The following is a 19,950-nucleotide window of genomic DNA, read 5'->3' as shown; positions in this document are numbered from 1 at the left end:
TTATATCTTAATTCATCGATGAGCCATGTTACTACAGTCATAAAAATACACAAAGTATCTCCAACCAAATTGGCCATTAAAAAGATCAGAGGGAGCCGGGCGGTGATGGCGCACGCCTTTAATCCCAGCACTCGGGAGGCAGAGCCAGGCGGATCTCTGTGAGTTCGAGGCCAGCCTGGCCTACCAAGTGAGCTCCAGGAAAGGCGCAAAGCTACACAGAGAAACCCTGTCTCGAAAAACAAAAACAAACAAAAAAAAAGATCAGAGGGATGGCTCAGTGGTTAAAAATGCTGGCTGTTCTTCCAGGGGACCCAGGTTTGATTCCCAGTACCCATGTGGCAGCTCACAACCATCTCTAACTCCAGTTCCACGAATCTTCTGGCTTCTGGAAGTACCAGGCATGCACTTGGTGCACATACATACAGCAAAGCACCCGCACACATAAAATAATAACGAAATAATTAAAAAGAAAAAAGAGTCACAAACACATAATTTTAAAGTTTACTTTAAAATGTAAATATCTCCCAGTATTTAACAGGTAAAGAAAATAGCATATTGATTTTGTGGTTGTTATATTTTTATTTTCCAAGTAATACTGATTAAAAATATTTACACACCTACTTTTAAGTCCACAGTTTAGCACTCTTATTTGTATGGCTTTAAAAGTTATAGACAAAATCTTTACATTAAGGATTGGGGAAAAAGATTCCATTCAAAACAAAGCCTGATATATTATATACATACTTTTCCTCTGTACTTTATTTTAAATACATTAATTTTAAAATGATGCTCATCTAACTGTTTTTTTCATCTGGTGGTAAAATATTAGTGCAACTTCTCATCAAAATAAAGTTTACCACAGATGTAAATGAATTTTTCCAATTGAAAATGGCCCTTCAGCTGCCGTTAAATGAAAAATTTTCAATGTAACTTAAAGGAAAAAGAATTGGTAGTTGTCCTTAAGCAGAAACACCAAGTACCAGAGCAGTTTACACTGCTCCTTAGAACACACGTTCAGAGAAGCAGAGGTGTTTTACCGAAGAAGTTTTGTTGGTTTTGGAAAAGGCACAAGGGTGATTTTTTTTTTCTTTTTTTTTTTTAAACATTCTAGGAATTCTGCCACTACCATTTGTTTTTGGAGACAGCATTTGCAACCACTGGACAGACAAAGTTGTTCAAAATAAAGCCAGCCAGACCCCAACGTTAACTGCACAGTAACAATGCACGTCCCTCATGCAGCCTGTGTTGCCTACATTACATACTCGATTTCCTAACATGCATTAGAATACAAAGAGACGTATCCTAATGGTTTTATAAGATGCAAAGAATTTAAGGAAGGACATGACCTGGGGAAGAGAATACGGAGACCCTTACCACAATGAAAATAGATGCATTCGTACCCAACTATATAATAAGAATATAATTCATTTAAGTTACCAGAAATATACTTCTCAAAGCTCTCACTCATTATGAGAAATATTCCCACTCTGTGGCATTAACTGGAAGGAAGGACATCAGTCTGTTTCCATAGAAACAGTTCAGCACAACAGGAAATAGTATAACTTTGGTCCACTTATCTGATAGCTTAAGGTCACATTGCCCATCAGTTTACCCCACTGTAAATTTAAAAATTGTTCTTTCATTCTAAAACTGGCACAGACGTCCTGTCATCCTCTGCTTCTCCAGCTTGGGAACACTCTCCTGGGGTGGTCTCTAGCCCCGCAGCATCTTCGGGATCCTCCATGGCAGCCTCAGCAGCATCTGCATGGCTAGGCTCGCTCTCCTCTTGGCTCATGATTTCGGGGGTCATGTGATCCAAGTCAGCTTCTAGCAGCTCAGTCTGTACTTCCACTGGCATCTGGTTTACCCGCTCCACGTGCAGCTCCTCCACGTGCACTTCCGTGCCCTCTTCAGTCTGAATCCGACCCACTTCCAGGTAACTCACTTGGACCTGCTCTGGAAGCTCGCTCATGTGTGAATCGTGCACTTGGCCGTCCTGGAGCAGATCTGGATGGACCTGTTCCACAGTTACTTGTGCTGAATCCACCTGGACTTGAAGCAGTGGTAATACATGCACCTTCCCAACTTGTTCTATAATAGTCATTGACGTCACTGGTTCAGTCTGTACATGTGTTTCCACTGAAAGAACCTCTTCAGTCACTATACGTTCTGAAATATTGTGAGCGTCACTAAGATGCCTTCTTAATTCATTTCCTTGCATAAACCACAAGTCACACAGAGTACAATGGTTGGGTTTATCTCCAGTGTGTATTACCAAGTGATCTTTGAACTGGTCCCAGCTGTTAAATACACTGTTACAGACCTGAAATCACCAAATAGAGGATGTTAATAACACATATCAAACTGAAGTAAATGTGAATACATTATCCTCCATCAAATATACTAAGGCGTTGAAGTTAGCTAAGTGAAGAACCTGCCAAACACAAACAAGGCACTACATCCGCTCTAATCCTGAGCACCGATAAACATGACCCAAAAGAAAAAAACCCACAAAGAATATACTACATGGGCTGACTGTATAGCTTAGTAGTAAGAGTATTTCCCTAACATACGGGATGCCCTGGGTTTAATCCGCAGTACGGAAAAACAAACAAAAAAACCCCACAAAACACTATCACCCATCCTGGTAAAGTGAGTGTTACAAAAATATTTTGAATATAGTTTCCAGTATACCTAGTGCAAAGCTATTTCACACACTTGGTTTCATTTGCTCTCTCAGCCCATACAACTAACAATTTACTAGATTCTGGAAACATTTTAGCATTGCTCCCATTAAGTATCAAATATAAAGTAATAATATCATCGTTTCTCCCACAGCTTCAAGATTTAGACCCACTACATTATTTGGGACAAAAATATACTAATCATGGAGACACAGCTGTATCTTGTCTGCCTTCTCTGTCCTCCCAGATGCTAATGGTTGTTCCTATGGTTAAGAATAATAACTAACTGTGGACAGGTGAGACTGCGCATGGTAAAGGCGTTTGCCACCAAGTCTGGGCACCTGAGTTTAACGTCTGGAACCCACAGGATGCACAGAGGATAAACTCCTGCAAATTGTCCTCTGACCTTCATGCACTGCAGCATGTGTGCCCACTGCCATAAGTAAATAAATAGAAACACCCAAACCAATTATTCGAAAAAAACAGATGTGGTGGCACACACCTGAGCATGAGAAGATTGTAATTCAAGGTCATCCTTGCTACATAGTGAGTTTGAGGCCAGCCTGGGCTATGACAGACTGTCTTTAAACCTGGACATCCATAAGCACTACTGTAGTTTCAGACTGCTATTTAGGACAATTGTTATTAACACTGATCATCTAGGGTTTAATAAAAACAAACAACAAAAATATTCTAATAACCTGTCAGGCGGTGATGGCACACGCCTTTGATCCCAGCACTGGGAGGCAGTGGCAGGCAGATCTCAGAGAGTTCAAGGCCAGTCTGATCTACAGTTACAGGACAGCCAGTGCTACAAAGAGAAACCCTGTCTCAAAAAAAAAAAAAAAAAAAAAAAAAAAAAAAAAAAAAAAAAAAAAAAGAAAGCATGCCCCCCACCCACCCAAATTCTAATAACCCATACAAAGTAAGTAGCTTTTTCTTTATTTATTCCCAAGTCTTTCTGAGGTTTTATGTGCTGATGACACTCAGAGTTGCACAGTGATTCACCACTGCGCTGTTGTATCAAAAGTGCACTTACTGCACCTAACCCACCAGACACTAGAGTAGCACAAACAGGCATGTCCAACCCTTTGACACCAACATCTACGAAGTTCACATTCAGGAGCTGGGCAAGTTAAAAACCAAACAAAAACCCTTCGTGTTGAATTTTACAGTTTTGTTTTTGTCCAAATTCATAGCTGTTCTGAAGCCACATACTGGACTCAGCCACGAGAGTATCCGTTTTGTTTACTACCGTAAGTGCACGGTTAACGGGAAGCCGAGGCTTGCTGCTGCCCAGTGTCCTAAGAGAACGTTCTACCGGGTATCACTGATTCAGGAAAAGGTCAGATTTCAAAATTCCAAGCAAGAGGGGTTTGAACACATACTGCTCTCTGCACTACTGTCAAGTCAAGAACTTCTACGTCAACCTTGTGAGTCAAGGACTGTTTACTCTGCACCTCTAAGGACTGCCCATTAGTTCCCTGTGTGAGAACAACACACCCCCCACATACCTGGCATTCGTACAGCTTCTTCCTTCCCTTTTTTGCCCCTACTCCAGTTTGGCACGCAGTGAGGTGACATTTCAGAGTGCTGTTTCTAGCAAACCGCTCATGACAATTTGAACATTCAAAAGGTTTTTCACCTATTGTAAGAAATAAAAAGACATTGATAAATTGAGAATATCAGCAAACCCAAGTACAAGAGTTCATCATTTTGGTTATTAATTTTTTTCTTTTTTCTTTTGCAGTGCTGGGGACTGAATCACAGGTTTCATGCATGCCAGAAAAATGACCTACCACTGAGGCACACCTGTGGCTAACTTGAAGGTCCTAGTCATCATGGTCTTCTTTGAAACAGGGTCTCTCTATTACGTATCTCTGGCTGTCCTGGAACTCGCTCTGTAGACCTTGCTGACCTCCAATTCAGAGATCCACCTGCCTCTGCTCCCAAGTGCTGGGATTAAAGGTGTGTAGTGTGTACCCCTATACCCAGCTCATCTTCATCTTCCTGAGTGTGCGTGTGTGTGCGCGCATGCATGCGTGCGTGTGCGTGCGTGTGCGTGTGTGTAGGGTGAAGGGCAAGATTTGCCATGTATACCAGCTGACCTCAAACTCATAGTCATTCTTCTGAGTGTGCCTCCACCTCTCCAGTGCTGAGATTGTAGGCAGGAGCCACCATACATGGGTTTCCTTTCCCCTTTTCTTTTTTTAAATAGTCTCACTGTGCTCCCCATGCTGGAATTAAACTTAAAATCTTCCCCCTCAGCTTCGAGTGCTACAACTATAGGCATGATAGACATGTCTGACTTAATTAACACATCCTTAAGAAGGGGAACACAATTTATAACTTGTGCTTTGGCACACTTGAAATTATTTTTCCCTTAGACAAAAATCATGATCAATCTCTGCTTTATGGAAATATAGAATTATCTTTTCCCTAAAAATCTTTTTCTTTTTTGCACTTACCATGTACCAGATCACACTTTAGGTGATGACAATAAAAAAAAATAAAGACATAAATGTGCAGATCCATAGTCTCAGTACTTAGGAGAGGCTGAGGCACAAGATTCTGAGTTTGAGACAAATTTAGGCAAATTTGGGCAACAGGCACTGAAGCATGTTGGTGACTGCCTTTAATCCTGGCACCAGGAGGCTGAGATGGTAAGTTCTGGGCCAATAAGGGCTATATAGTGAGACTGTCTCTAACCAAACTAAAAACAAACAAAATAAGCGGCTGTTTTGAGCTTTTTCATGAGAATAAATTCAAAGCACTACAGACTTACTAAAAAAGGGTGCTGAGGGATAATGCAACAGGGCAATGCTGCAGCAGGGTAAAGCAGGGTAAAGCTGCAGCAGGGTAAAGCGGGGCAATGCTGCAGCAGGGTAAAGCAAGGTAAAGCTGCAGCAGGGTAAAGCGGGGCAATGCTGCAGCAGGGCAATGCTGCAGCAGGGTAAAGCAGGGCAATGCTGCCTGGAGCGGAAGGAGCCGAGGAAGTCTACTTTCAGAGCACCCAGCACAGCACCGCAGAGCAGAGTAACTAACTACGAGTCTCAGGCTCAGCACGCCACCTGGAATGAAGAACCAAGGGTGCAGGAGTGCACATGAAGTCTGCAGTGGGGCTGCAGGAAAGGACCATGAATTCAGTTTGTTTGCAGAGTAGCACAAAGCCCTGGGTTTAATCCTCAGCACCATAAACTGGGTGTGGTGAAGCACACCTGTAATCTCAGTACTTGGGAGGTGGGGCAGTTATATCTGAAGTACGAGGTCATCCTGGACAATACATTTATTGAATTCAAGGCCACATGAAACCAAGAGAGGCTAGAGATGGCTCAGCAGCTGCTCTTCCAGAGGATCCAAACTTGGTTCCCAGCACACACATAGCAGCTCACAAACATTTACTGACTCCAGTTCCAGATCTGATGCCTTCTAGTCTGTGTGCAGACATATGCAGGCAAAACTTCCACACATATTTAAAAGAGTGAGGTTAAGAAATCGAATTTTAAGCTGGGCGGTGGTGGCGCACGCCTTTAATCCCAGCACTTGGGAGTCAGAGGCAGGCGGATCTTTGTGAGTTCGAGGCCAGAACAGTCTACAGAGCTAGTCCAGGACAGGCTCCAAAGCTACAGAGAAACCGTCTTGAAAAACCAAAAAAAAAAAAAAAAAAAAAAAAAAAAAATGAAATTTTAAAAGGCACTCAAAACAGAGATTCCCAAGAGGTAGTTGTATAGACAATTCTGAAGCCAGATACAGAATGATATATAGATAAAGGGATCATTTTCAGTGGCAACGAATACTTCCAAGATGGATCAAAATTCTCAGTGTGTTATATAACTACACAATCCCTCTACGGAAACCGCAAGTTAAGACAGCAGGTAGATGAGCTAACAGTGGAAACGGAACTCCCAAATGATACCAGGGAAACTTAAGAGTAGCCGGCGTACAGTGTGACCAGGGGCCAGGCTTAGCCAGAATGGAGGGGTTAATGAGAAGCAGCACAGTAAGAACAGTACAGAGTTCTTTCAAGAAAGCCTACAAGTAGGGCTGAGGATGAGGCTTAGTGGCAGAGTGCTTGTTTAGCATGCACAAGGCCCTGGGTTCCATCTCCAGAAACATACATACACATACTCACTCTTTAAAAGGGGGGGGGGGTGAGAGAGGACTGGAAGAGATTTCTAATCAACAAGAAATCACCGCCTGTTGACTTTCTGTGGGAGAAGGCAGGGCAAGGGGAAAGAAGGGTTGGAATAAAGATGGACATGGTTCAAATTGTAAGATTCAGCACTGGTCTTTAAAGAAAAAACAAGGTGTTGGAGGCATGGGTAAAAACGCAAAAGTGAAGAGGAGGGTCTTGAACGGGTCCAGCAGGAATGTGGAGAAGCAATGAGAAAAAGACAAGACACTGCCTCACTTAAGGTCTGAGAGGCATTTTCTCCAGCACTTCTCGCTCACAGGGACAGAACAGCTGCAATGACTCCACTCGGAGGCTGTTTGTAAATACAAGTAGAATCCTTCCATGCAGGAAAAGATAGGACATGGTTCACGCTAGGACGGAAGTCAGAGAAACATAAGCTGGAGGGGAAGGAGAGCTGAAAGGTTGGAAGTGGAGGGACAAGAACTGTGGAGAGGACAGGGATTCAAAGACAGCACGGTGTTTACAGAGAACAGAACCAGGACATCCAAGGCTTCGCTACCCCAGCAAGACCTTCTGGATATGACCAAAAATACTCAAGTTGACTGACACAAGTTACCAAGTCACATGTTCTTCTCCCAATAGAAAATACTAGGTAACACCTAATTATCTAGAATTAATGTTAATACAGGAACTCTTTTTAATTCAAGAAACATTGAGAAATATGCTCAACAGAATGATTATATTTCATTAGTGTATAATTTTTCAATACCAATGCAATCTATAAGCATACAATGTAATGGCCTTTTAGAAAGACAATGTGAAGGGCTCAGGAAGATGGCTCAGTACAGTGTCAGCAGTGCGAGCTGGAAGCCCTGAGTTTGGAGTCCCAGCACTGACCTAAAAACCCAGCTGTGGGAGAGCACAGCTGTAACTCCAGCCCTGGAGGTGATATGGCAGCAGGTGGACACAGGTAGCTCCACGGAGCAGCCAGCGAGTGGGGGAGCTTCAGGGTCAGTGAGAGACTCTGTCTCAAAATTAAGGTAGATAAAGACACCTGAAGTTGATCTCTGGCTTCCACAGCACATTAACACAGAAGTGCACTTACTCACATGTATGTGACATCCAAAAACCCATGCAGACATATGCTAAACACACACACACACACACACACACACACACACAGAGTACACTTGTATGCAGAGAGGGAAAGAGGGAGGGATGGAGGGAGAAAAAAAAAATCAATCTGATGTTTGCCAAGACTTCTTTAGCCTGGCAATTCTGTTCTTAAAAATTAAATTGCATAGGCCAGCAAGACGGCTCAGCACTTGCTGCTAAGACTGCTAAACTTGAGTTCAATCCCTGGAACCCACACAGCAGAAGGAACTGACTCCCAAAGGTTGTTCTTTCATCCCACACTCACGTGGTGGCGAGGGCATACATACAATACATGCAATAAAAAGCCTTTAAAAGTACATCACATGAACATGTGTATAAAGACAAATGTACAAGGATGTTTGCAATGTCACATTTGGTAAACTCTAGCAAAAACCTGTGTTTACTCAGAGCTACAGTGACATGTACTAAAATAGCATGTAGTCACAGTAAAAAAAAAAAACCCAACTAAATCCTTCTAAGTGTTTCATTTGCAATCCCAGAACTTGGGAGGCTGAGGCAAAAGGATCAGCTGGGCTACTTAATGAGAACTTGCTTTAAAAAAAAAGAAAAGAAAAAGGGAGCATGAGTCTAAATGAAAGGTATGAACTGCTGCTTGCTCTTTTTTCCCAGAAGTATGTGCTTACAGTCACTTGATAATGCAAGGGATATGCCTGAAGGTTAGAGGCAAACACTCTCCACCACTGACCTACTGACCCTGCCCTGGCCCAATGGTAGTGCTAGGTGCTTTGTATGTATGACCAAGCAATGCTCTCCAGCTAAGTTATCCCTCTAAGCCAGTAGCTACTTTTTAAGAGATCTATCCTAAGTAGGAATGAATCACTTTCCACTGCATGCCACTTGAGCTGTTTCTATTAAATAATTAGTTTAATAAGCCTGGTGAAATCTAGAAATAGCCAGATGACTTTTTTTTGGGGGGGAGGGGGATTGAGACAAGGTTTCTCTGTGTAGCCCAGGCTGTCCTGAAACTGGGTTCTGTACACCAGGCTGGCCTTGAATTCACGGAGATCCACCTGCCTCTGCCTCCCAAGTGCTGGGATTAAATGCGTGTGCCACCACTGCATGGCTTTTTTAAAAAGACATGTAGACTATTAGTCTTCAGAGTGCTTCCACCCTCCTCTATCTGTCAGGTCTGTGGGAAGTGTACCATTATCCTTAGTGAAAACAAAGGGCCTCAATATAAAGTGAGTCACCGTGTTCATCAGACTGGTAACTGCCATTTTTGTTTTCTGATTGATTCTCCTTGGAAAGTAGGGAACAACTACTTAACAATATGCTGAAGTCACCTCAAGGTTCCTTTCCAAATGTATCTGTCACAAGGATCTGGTATTGTCCTCAGCCCTCGCTGGCTCATGTCAGTCACACCAACACAAAGTTAGAGATCACTGTCTTTCACCAAATCCTGCCGACCCTGGCAGTTTCCCATTCTTTAGATACTCCAAAAGATTTCCTCATCAGAGCCAGCAGGCTTTATTTCACATCCATCTACTTTGCCAATCACTGCTCGAAACCAGAAATCTGACCCTTCTGCTTCCACATTTACGCCTACAAGGCAAAGCTCAGTTTGCTTCTGTACTAAACAGACCCTACGGTGAGCATGTGGCTCTAGAATTTAACTAGTAAAGCTAATTAAGTTACTTGTTATCTCACATCCTTTCTTTCGAGAGACAGGGAACCTAAGTTCTTAGCCCTCTATCCACAGATGGAAAGTCCCTTCTCAGTGCCCACTCACGGCGCCAGGGGCCCAGCAATCTCTGGACCCCCCTTTACTTTGACCCAACTCCAGTCACAACTGGCGTTACTGCTTTCCTCAGGACTGTGTCTTCTTTTACTTGAAAACCCTTTCCACACTACTTTTTCTGTGAGTCATCATCATTGGGGCTGGACCTTGAAGAACAACCCGTTTTCTGAACCCTGATTCCTCAACTTCAATTAGTGTACTACAAGTGACTTTGCGCAGTGAGATACAGCTATTTTAAAAAAAGAAGAAAGAAATCAACACTAGTAGCTGTGCAAATCCTAGTACCAAAGATTCTGAATGGTATGTGTACCTATGTTCTGTTTCTGTATCAACACTCCATGCCTTCCTTACTACATGTAACAAGACTTGGGCACAACTGCTTAGAATATATGGGGTTTAGAGTATCACTGGTAGGAGGTCCCGTGCTTGACTAAGGAAATCTAGCAAGGAATGCTTGCGGAGTTAAAACAAGGACAAGGAATCCAGTGGAGGGGGGGAAATGAATGGAGAAATGACACACAAAGAGAGGCTTCCTGGGACCTCTTCTAGAGTGGCACAGCTCTCAGAACAGAGGACGCCCCACCTCCCCTGGCTGTCTACTAGTCCTGACGTATTTGCCATTTAGGGAGGTGGAGGGTGACAGACACAGGACTATCTTTTTCTGGCTCAAGAATATATTATTACTACTGGAAGTAAAGTGCCTACTGCACAGATGTGTGTGTGTACCCCCGACACCATGTACAAAGTCAGGAATGGCAGTGTGGGTACGAAACCCCAGCATCTGGCTAGGGGTGAGGAGTGAGGGTAGATCCCTGAAGCTTTGCTGACTTGATTAACCTCAGGTGCAGTGAGACTGCTTCCAAAAATAAAGTTGAAAAGCAATATTGAGGAAAGACTCATCCAGCTCTGGCTTCTACACACGCAGGTGCACACCAGCCATGCCCCACATGCCCACAAAACACCTGCAGAATGCAGCACACACTCCCAAGACAACTAAATGTGCCCCCCAAAAGGAAAAATATAAATGTTAAGATTGCTTATAAATGTCTATCTATGTAACATATTAACATGGGAAACAAAAATAGAATAAAGTCATGTTATAGTTAGGATTTAATAATTCATGGTACTTAGCAAATAAACTTTTATGTTTTTCGGGGCAGGGTTTCTCTGTGTAGCTTTGCACCTTTCCTGGATCTCGCTCTGTAAACCAGGTTGTTCTCGAACTCACAAAGATCCACCTGCCTCTGCCTCCTGAGTGCTGGGGGGATTAAAGGTGTGCGCCACCACCGCCCAGCACTTTTTTACATATTTCTTTAAAGAATATAAAAAAGGGCAAGACATACAAGAGTGACAATCATCTTCAAGGTTGGCACTGATTTGCATGGAAAGCATCAAATATTTCAAGAAATGGGCATGTACGTACCCTGCTCATCAGAAAACACAGGGAAAACCAGGATTCAGACGTCAAGTATTTCAAGTATTTGCTAATTACCTGTATGTTTCCGAAGGTGCTCTTTAAAGTGTCCAAAGTGGTCAAACTGTTTGTCACAGTACTGGCATATGTGGATTTTTTTCCCAGTTCTCTGCTTCTTACTCACCCCACCTTCTTCAAGGTGGTAACAGCTGAGGTGCTGTTTCCACGCACTTTCTCGGAGATACCTTTTATTGCATATTTCACACTTGAAACTCTCAGTGGAGTGTGATTTCATGTGTTCCTTAAAATGGTAAAACAATTTAAACGAACGGTTACATTTCTCACAATGGAACAAGTCCTTCACATGTGACAGCTGAAGTTCCACAATTTCAATACCTTCTACCTGTTTGCTTATGGGGTCAGATGCACACTCGTCCTCACTAATCTGTCCTTTGCTGTCACCTTGGCGGTACTTGCTGGTAATGTCCGCCAACAGTGCTAGAGCGGACTCATCCGAGGAACCTGTGCTCTGTATGTACTTTATAGACTGCTTAGCAGAAGCCACCTCCTCCAGAGTCTCCACGCTTTCGTCTTCTACTTCAATTGTGCCTTCCGCAATCTCCACCTCAATTTCCACAGGTTCTGATTCTGCAGATGGCAACGATTCAGTGATAACATTTGAAGTTTCTGCAATCTTTCTTTTTTTTGCCTCATTTTTTCCTGTGGTATTTTCCTCTAATGGAGCTGAGTTTTCTTTGTTCCTGAAATACATAAAGTAAGGGCTTTAAAAAAAAAAAAAAGAAAAACTATGAAAATAAAAATTTAAAAAACTATATAAAATCATAGAAGACTTCTTTGAAAAAAAATTAAATTTATATGGAAGGTAGAAAACAAAATTGGGCAGCCTATACTGGTCAATTTCAAGATTTCCTAAAAGCTGTATTAAGTCAATGATACTGGTCAAAGTATAGATATGCAATGGTTAACAGAACAGAACAAAGTCCAAAAACAGACAAATAACTATGAAATTAACTTCTGGAAAAAAAATTGTTCAGAGTGACTCAATAATGAAAGACACTCTTCTAAAGTGGTGGTGTTGGAATATCTGGTGTATATATTAGAAAATAAGCATCAACTTTTAAACTCATACCATTTATAAACAATAACTCTAAATGGATCACAGGTTAAAATGTAAGAACTAAAGTTACTGAATTTCTAGAAAACAACGTAAAAAGTCTTAGCCACAGGCCCACCAACTCTGCCTCCCCACTGCCAATCTCTATGTTAAAATATACGAAAGCCTGAGATACAGTATTGTGACAACAGGACATCAAATGTCCAGGGTGTGCTCTTTAAAAAGAAATCACTGCAAATCAAACCTGAAACAAGCCAGAAGGCATCAACCTGTTATCCTAATCTAGAATGTTTTTGGGAGCCCCCAAACCCGAAACATGATTTCAGGAGTGACTGAGGTGTTTACATGGGCTGAAAAACACCAATGGCTGGGCAAGAAACATGCAGCTTCCAGGATGCTTGAAACCAGATGAAAATGTGCCTTAGCTTATGGCAGTCTGTCACCGTCCCTGTCTCTACCTTCTCTCTTCCCCTCTATCCTGATTTCAGTTGCTTTAAGGAAAAACAAAATTCAAGGTGGAGCAAAAATCTCTTTACACACGTGGAGACTAAGTTGGAAGGCACTCGGGCAAAGGGAGGCGGTCTCCAGTCAAAGATTTGCTGTTTTAGACTTAAGCCCCTCGTCACAGCTACAAGAAAAGAAGAAATTAGCATGCTGCTGGTCACGTTAGGAAAGTGATACCCAACCTGTGGAAAGCTGAAGTCCTCCAGTCTGAAAGCCTCATTTCGAATTGACTCAACCAGACTTTGTGACTGATATGGTAAGAAGTGTCCAACAAGTATCTTTGGTCAGTCAAGAAGAAATGCTTACTTTGACAAAGCAGTTGGCTTTCTGCTGCAGGTGCTCAGCCTCAACGGCATCTATGAAAGCCAAAATAGACAGAGCGGCGGTACTTGGTAGGCTGTCCCATAGCTCTGGCAGACATTCCTCAGGACTTATCTTGCTATATTTTTACTGACACACAGGCTGTTGCCAGTGACTTAACTATCTGGTGAGCTAACTTAAAAGGAACGGCACACCGAAGACACCTACTTCCAAAGCTGCAATCACAGCTCATTTAGAGTTCCACAACAATGGCTGTCCTCTAATAAGACTAACTGCCATCAGTTGGTGGAAGCAGCCTGTTACACAAGCAAGCCCTCTTTGCCCAGAATGCCATTGTTACACAAGAGCCAACACTCTGAATGTGTTAATACATTCATCGTCACAAACTGGTCTTCGTAAAAGACGCTCTTTCTGATGTAGACTTCATGCCTGACTTCTGCCACCTCCTAAGAGGCTGTCATACTGTGAAGATGTCTCACAACTGCTACACAGATCACTGATCTGGGAGCTGTGTGGTGGCTTCACCCTAATGACCTTTTCGGGTTATTCATTCTTCTGCTGCTCCAGTCTGATCAGCTGCTTCAAGGCCTCAGGACTGTGGTCCATGAACACCATGTCTGGTTTCCTGGACTCGCTACAGGCTGAAAATGCTACATCAATTTTTTTTTTTTTTTTTTGATAACAAAAGCACGACAGTAACTGGATAATGGGAAGGTATTGGTCTCATGCTTCCTATGCCACAGACACTGATACGCAAACTGTTACAACAACCTCCTCAAACACTGATTCAAAAGGATGCCCCACTCTACTGCCCTCACCTCCTCCTTGTCCAAATATCTGAGTAAGGCAGGCTGGTCATCAAGGTCAGCTGTCCCCACAAAGGGGTCACCTCTTCTCAGCTGCTTCCTGAGTAATGAGGACGACAAAAAGGATGGGAAGCTTATGTAAACCTAATTAGAAAATTTAGGATTCTGCCCTGAATATTTTTTGACATCATTTTTTTCCCCAATAGCAACTCTGGAACAAAGTAGGTATCTCTTTCAGGAGGTAGTCAAATATGGGCTTCAAGGATTAAAACCTAATCTAGTTTAGTCATCTGGATTCTCTTATTAGAATGACACCATCATCTTCGTCATAATAAAAACCACTGGACCAAGCAGCTCATTTGTAATGGCACGCGTGAGGCCAAGTGGGACACATAACGGATCTCTAAATTTTTATCTAAATAAAAATGCTCTTGAAACATTTCCTGTGCAAATTCTGGGTAGGAGCAGATTACTAAAGAATAGAAAAGAATAAGTTAGAGCTGCTATACTAGAACATTAATTTTGGGGGTGGAGGGAAAGCAGGAATCCCAGGGCCTGGAGACAGTATTTTACATCCCAGGAGTTATGCGGGAGGTAGGACCATTAAATCTTTTAGAACCTGGGACCGAGACATGGACAACTGCCATTCAGTTGTTATTCAGGTGTCTGTGATAAATAAGAATGACTAAACTGACTGATCGCCTTTCAGACAGCCTTCCAAAAACTACAGCAAGAGTCAAACACTCACCGGGCGGTGGTGGCGCACGCCTTTAATCCCAGCACTCGGGAGGCAGAGCCAGGCGGATCTCTGTGAGTTCGAGGCCAGCCTGGCCTACCAAGTGAGTCCCAGGAAAGGCGCAAAGCTACACAGAGAAACCCTGTCTCGAAAAAATCGAAAAAAAAAAAAAAAAAAAAAGAAAAAAAATAGAGTCAAACACTCTTTCTGAACTGCAGGCAATGTCAACCTGTGTCCCTAATGAAGGTGGCCTTCAATCTGTTAAGTACAAGGTAGGCAGATGATGTTTACTCAAATTCTGTTAATAGTAGTCTTAAATAAGCCTAACATGAGAAAAACTGAATGGATTAGGTAGGTCAATGTCCCTACTGGTAGATTATCAGAGTGACTAATGATAAAGAGTAATTATGAGAAAAATTACCAGAAGCCAAGATAATACAGAAACAAGAATATTATTTTGAAATAACTTTTCATGGATCTCTCTATAAACAAAGACATGGACAACTCTATTTTGGATCTGTTTAAAAGGTTGTTTATATACACAACAGTTTGAAAACAAAGTCTGTCCTGTTTCAGAGTGTAGTGTAGATAAAGATAATGTTTAACCACAGTATCAATGAATTTCAAAACTAATGAAATTAGGTAAGTGTGTACCTACCATATATGTATATAAAATTCTAGAAAATGTTAATGAGCTATGGTAACAGTAGATTGGTATGGTCATTGAGATTGGGAAAGGAGGACTGGACTACAAATTGAAGACACGACAGAGTGTGCCATATTCATTAACTTGAAAGTGATCATGGTTTTGAATATGTTAAAACTGCATACTTTATTTACTTACGGGGCTAGAGAGAAGATGACTCAGTGGTTAAGAGCACTGACTGCTTTCCCAGAGGACCCATGTTCAATTCCCAGCACCTACATGACAGCTTACAACTGTCTGTAACTAATTCCAGGGGATCCAACACCCTCACATAGACATACATGCAGGCAAAAACACTAACACACATAAAAATAAAAAAATTAAAAAACAACAAAAATTTACTTACAGTTTTTATTACACGTATTCATTTCATTTTATGTAATATTTTGCCTACATGTATGTATGTATACCATATGCATGCACAGTGTTTGCAGAGGTCAGAGGGAGAAAAAGATCTCCTGAAATGTTGTTCCTGGAATGAAAGGGATGGTTGTGAACCACCACGTGGGTGCTGGGCACTGAACCCAGATGCTCCGCAAGAGCAGCAAGTGCTCTTAATCACTGAGACATTTCCTCAGCCCCTAAATCTTTCCTTTTTATATTTTATGTGTTGTCTACATTTATGTCTATGTGCCACACATGCCTGCCTTGTGTCCACAGAAGCCAGAAGAGGGCATCAGACTCCCTGGAACTAGAGTTACAAATGAGTGTGAGTCACCATGTAGGTGCTAGGAATCAAACCTGGGTCCTCTGGAAAAACTCAGTGCTCTTGACCTTCAGCCACCTCTCCAGTACCTTCAAACTACATACTTTAAATAAGGTTTAATATTTAAAGGAGGAGCAACACTTCGAAACCAGGGCTAATGAGATGGCCCAACTGGTTAAGGGATGCTTGCTGCCAAGCCTGACGACCTGAGTTTCACCCCCAGGACCCACACAAGCCAAGAAACAGCCAACTACTCCATACCCACATACCCACAACAGAATTAATAAATGTGGTAACTACAAAGTTCTAAAAACATTCAAACCACAAGACTTATACACATTCATGCTCTTTCAGAGGCGTTAGCAAGCTCTGACCTAAGTACAAATTACGAAAGCAAAGCTTTATTAAAATAGCCACTTGGTTCATTTACATACTGCATGCATAACACAGTATAAGAGATCACTGCTCTCTAAAAATGTTTGTCGGAAGCAGGGCAGTGGTGGCGCACGCCTTTAATCCCAGCACTCGGGAGCCAGAGCCACGCGGATCTCTGTGAGTTCGAGGCCAGCCTGGGCTACAGAGCGAGATCCAAGAAAGGCGCAAAGCTACACAGAGAAACCCTGTCTCAGGGAAGAAAAAAAAAGTTTGCCGGGCTGGCAAGATGGCTTAGTGGATAAAGGCACTTGCTGGGCAAGCCTGAGGACCTCAGTTTGATCCCCAGAACCCCCATGTAAAGGTGGAGAGAGAGAATCAGCTCCACAACATTGTCCTCTGACCTGTCAGAGCCTCGGAGGGTTAAGAGAATTTGCCATCAAACCTGACCACCTGAGCCTGATCCTGGGAATGCGTATGGTAAAAGGAGAGAACAGACTCCTGCAAGCTGCCCTCTAACTTGCAAACGTATGTACCCCATCATACACAGACAAAATATAGGGGCCAGAGAGATGGATCGGTGGTTAGAGGTACCTGCTAACAAGCTACATGACTTACATTTGATTCTGGGAACCATGTGGTGGTAAGTATGCCTCCCAATAACGAAGAAATATTTTAAAATGTTCACAAAGTTTTTAAGTAATCCTTAACAATTCTCAGTGTACTGGTAAGGACGCAACAGAACTGCAGTTCCTTGTGTACCAGGAGAGCTGCTGTTTCCAAAGGTGAGAGCACACACACTAAACTTCAAGTGTGGATGAGGTGCCAGGGTGGTGGTGGTGCACGCCTTTAATCCCAGCACTTAGGAGGTAGAGGGAGATAGATCTCTGTGAGATTGAGGCCAGCCTGGGCTACACAAAGAAATCTTGTCTTGAAAAGCAAAAAGACAAAAATATTTACTGAGAAACATTATCATGCCCAGCACCATTGCTCTAACACTGGAAAAATAATCCAAATGTCATGCTATCATTTCCTCTATGAACTCCTATTAGGCAATGAAAATGAATGCAAAAACATCACAACATAGACAAACCTCTGAAATGCAATACTAAATGAAAATGAGCAAACAAAGACTAAATGCTGCAGAAGCCCATTCACATGGCATGAATAAAGTAGTAACTCAAGCAATGACTATCAGACTAGTGGGTGTCTGGAGGTAAGAATCGAGATCGACTATAGTCATTAAGCCTGATGATAGAGATGCTTCTTAATCTTGCTGTGACAATGGCTACATCACTACACATAACTGCTAAAATCCAAACTCTCTGGCCAGGTATGAGAGATACACCTTTAATCCCAGCATTCAAAGGCAAACGATCTCTTATGAGTTTGAAGCTAGTCTAGTCTACACAGTGATCTCTAGGACAGCCAGAGGCACAAAAAAAAAAAAAAGACTGTCTCAAAAACAACACACACAACACACACACACACACAGAGAGAGAGAGAGAGAGAGAGAGAGAGAGAGAGAGAGAGAGAGAGAGAGAGAGAGAGAGAGAGAAAACAAACCAATCCAACTCTGATCAAGATGAGCAAATGGGTACTATATGTAAATTACACATCAAGAGGAAGAATGATAAAATCCATAGCAACTGCACTTCCCTATTGAGTTTTAATAAATAGCAATGATGGTATTCCAACAATGTAAAATACGGCCTTAGTTTCTAGTTCTCAGTATCAAAATTTACACTATATTCCAAAAATAGTTCCTTTCCTGTAAATGTTAAAAGGAGAACTATATATACCTCTGTCTGTAAAACAAAAACAAAAACACCCATCAATTGTTCTAAGAAGTAAATTTAACCAAAATTAAACTTTAATTCTTAAACTGTCTAGCACATTAAACTTACATATTTAATGTTCTGTTTTTGTAGCACTGAGGACTTGCCTGCCAAATCTGTCATCCATGAAGTATGTACTTAGCTACTAATTTATACTTCTCTTCCAGGTGACAAACACTTGTTCCATTAATACAATTTTTACAGACCACTCTAACAGGCTTTAACTGTATAACAACGATTTCATTTAACGATCAACTCATTGTAATTATTTCAATTTTTTCCTCCCCGGAGCTGAGGACCGAACCCAGGTCCTTGCGCTTGCTAGGCAAGCACTCTATCACTGAGCTAAGTTCCCAACCCCCATATCAGATTTTTAAAAAATAATTTAACTTTATTTTATGTGCACTGGTGTGAAGGTGTCAGATCTCTTGGAACCGGAGTTACAGACAGTTGTGAACTGCCATGTGGGTGCTGGGAATTGAACTCGAGTCCTCCCTCTGGAAGAACAGCCAGTATTCCTAACCCCTGAGCCATCTCTCCAGCCCCATTTCAGATATTTTAAGTAACAAATTGAAGTTGTATGGTATCAATTTTACTTAAACTAAGTTATTATACTGTCAAGTCATTCATTTAAGAGCATCTCTATTATAAAAGATATCAAAACCATTTAACTAAAAAGGAACACACTAAGTACTGTTATAAGTGTTTGAGGTCAACCACAAATTACTCTGAACTAGCCTCCTAATGCTCCATTATGCGTATGACCAGGTAAACCCAGATCCCTGAGACACAACAAAAAGAGCTTTGAGATGGCTTTGCACTTAAGAGCTCTTGCTGTTCTTCTAGAAGGACCCAAGTTGGGGTCCTAGCACCCATGGCAGGCATCTCACAACTGCCTGTATCTCTAGCAGTGTGGGTACCTCACACCTTCTTCAGGTCTCTGCTGCCACCTCCGTGACACACACTCACATACACAAAACTAAACAAACCTTTAGGTTACAAGTTACACGGCAGTAACATTACCACTCTGTGTCTTATGGCGTTACTTTAGGATGCTCCTTTTGAGATGATGACGCAGGAACCACAACAGTAACAACACTTAGCTGTTTGCTGAGATTGGGTTTACCTTTGGGGAAAAATGAAGCATGCTTGATGTCTCCATAATTTCGTTCAGATGAGTACAGAATTCACAAAGCTTCTGTTACAGCCACATATCATACCTCCATTACTGCCTCTTAAGTAACTATATGGAGACATAATTTCAATTTTGGGAAACTTTAGCTGTGTTGTCTACTTTAGAAGACAGTATCCCAGCTTACTGTGCTGAGCTGGCCTTATAGAGAAATTGTGAGGCCACAATGGTCTATAAACATTGAATTTAATTTTTCCACTAATTATATATAAGGTCTTATCTTCATGGGTTTGATTACAGAAACTAATAAAGCAGTCTCTAAATAACGGGGGCAAAGTGCTTCTTTCGGGATTTTATTAATTGGACTTACATTCACAGTTGAATGGCAAAGCAAGACATTTCTGAGTCTGTTAGACAAAGGAAGTAGTCTTGCTATTGGGTACCCAGAAAACATCTTGTAGCTTTTCAAACTTACCAAATGCCTGAAAAATGTATAATCCCTACCCCAACGAAGTTGACGTCTAATGCAAAAAATGTGGTAACGATA

At 41.9% G+C, this 19,950-nt stretch overlaps 1 protein-coding gene across 13 annotated transcripts in view; it reads right to left on the bottom strand.

Moving 5' to 3' along the window:
• Positions 1–487: 487 nt before the first annotated feature.
• The window catches only part of Znf131 (zinc finger protein 131), a 35,310-nt gene continuing 15,847 nt past the window's right edge, over positions 488–19,950 (bottom strand). For 4 of the 13 annotated variants that reach the window (XM_037209419.1, XM_037209421.1, XM_037209418.1 and 1 more), the window contains exons 5-9: positions 13,926–14,013; positions 13,093–13,142; positions 11,226–11,908; positions 4,199–4,329; positions 1,084–2,323 (exon numbers count right to left, since the gene is read on the bottom strand). In XM_037209419.1, the coding sequence (XP_037065314.1) occupies positions 1,640–2,323; positions 4,199–4,329; positions 11,226–11,908; positions 13,093–13,142; positions 13,926–14,013 (1,636 nt within the window). In that variant the 3' untranslated portion in view covers positions 1,084–1,639. The other 9 variants (XM_028885398.1, XM_028885399.2, XM_028885394.2 and 6 more) reach the window with 7 other exon arrangements.

The sequence above is a fragment of the Peromyscus leucopus genome, chromosome 11 (assembly GCF_004664715.2).
Source record: "Peromyscus leucopus breed LL Stock chromosome 11, UCI_PerLeu_2.1, whole genome shotgun sequence".
NCBI lineage: Eukaryota > Metazoa > Chordata > Mammalia > Rodentia > Cricetidae > Peromyscus > Peromyscus leucopus.
Note: the sequence above shows the minus strand (reverse complement) of the source record. Positions and strands in the feature narration are given on the sequence as shown.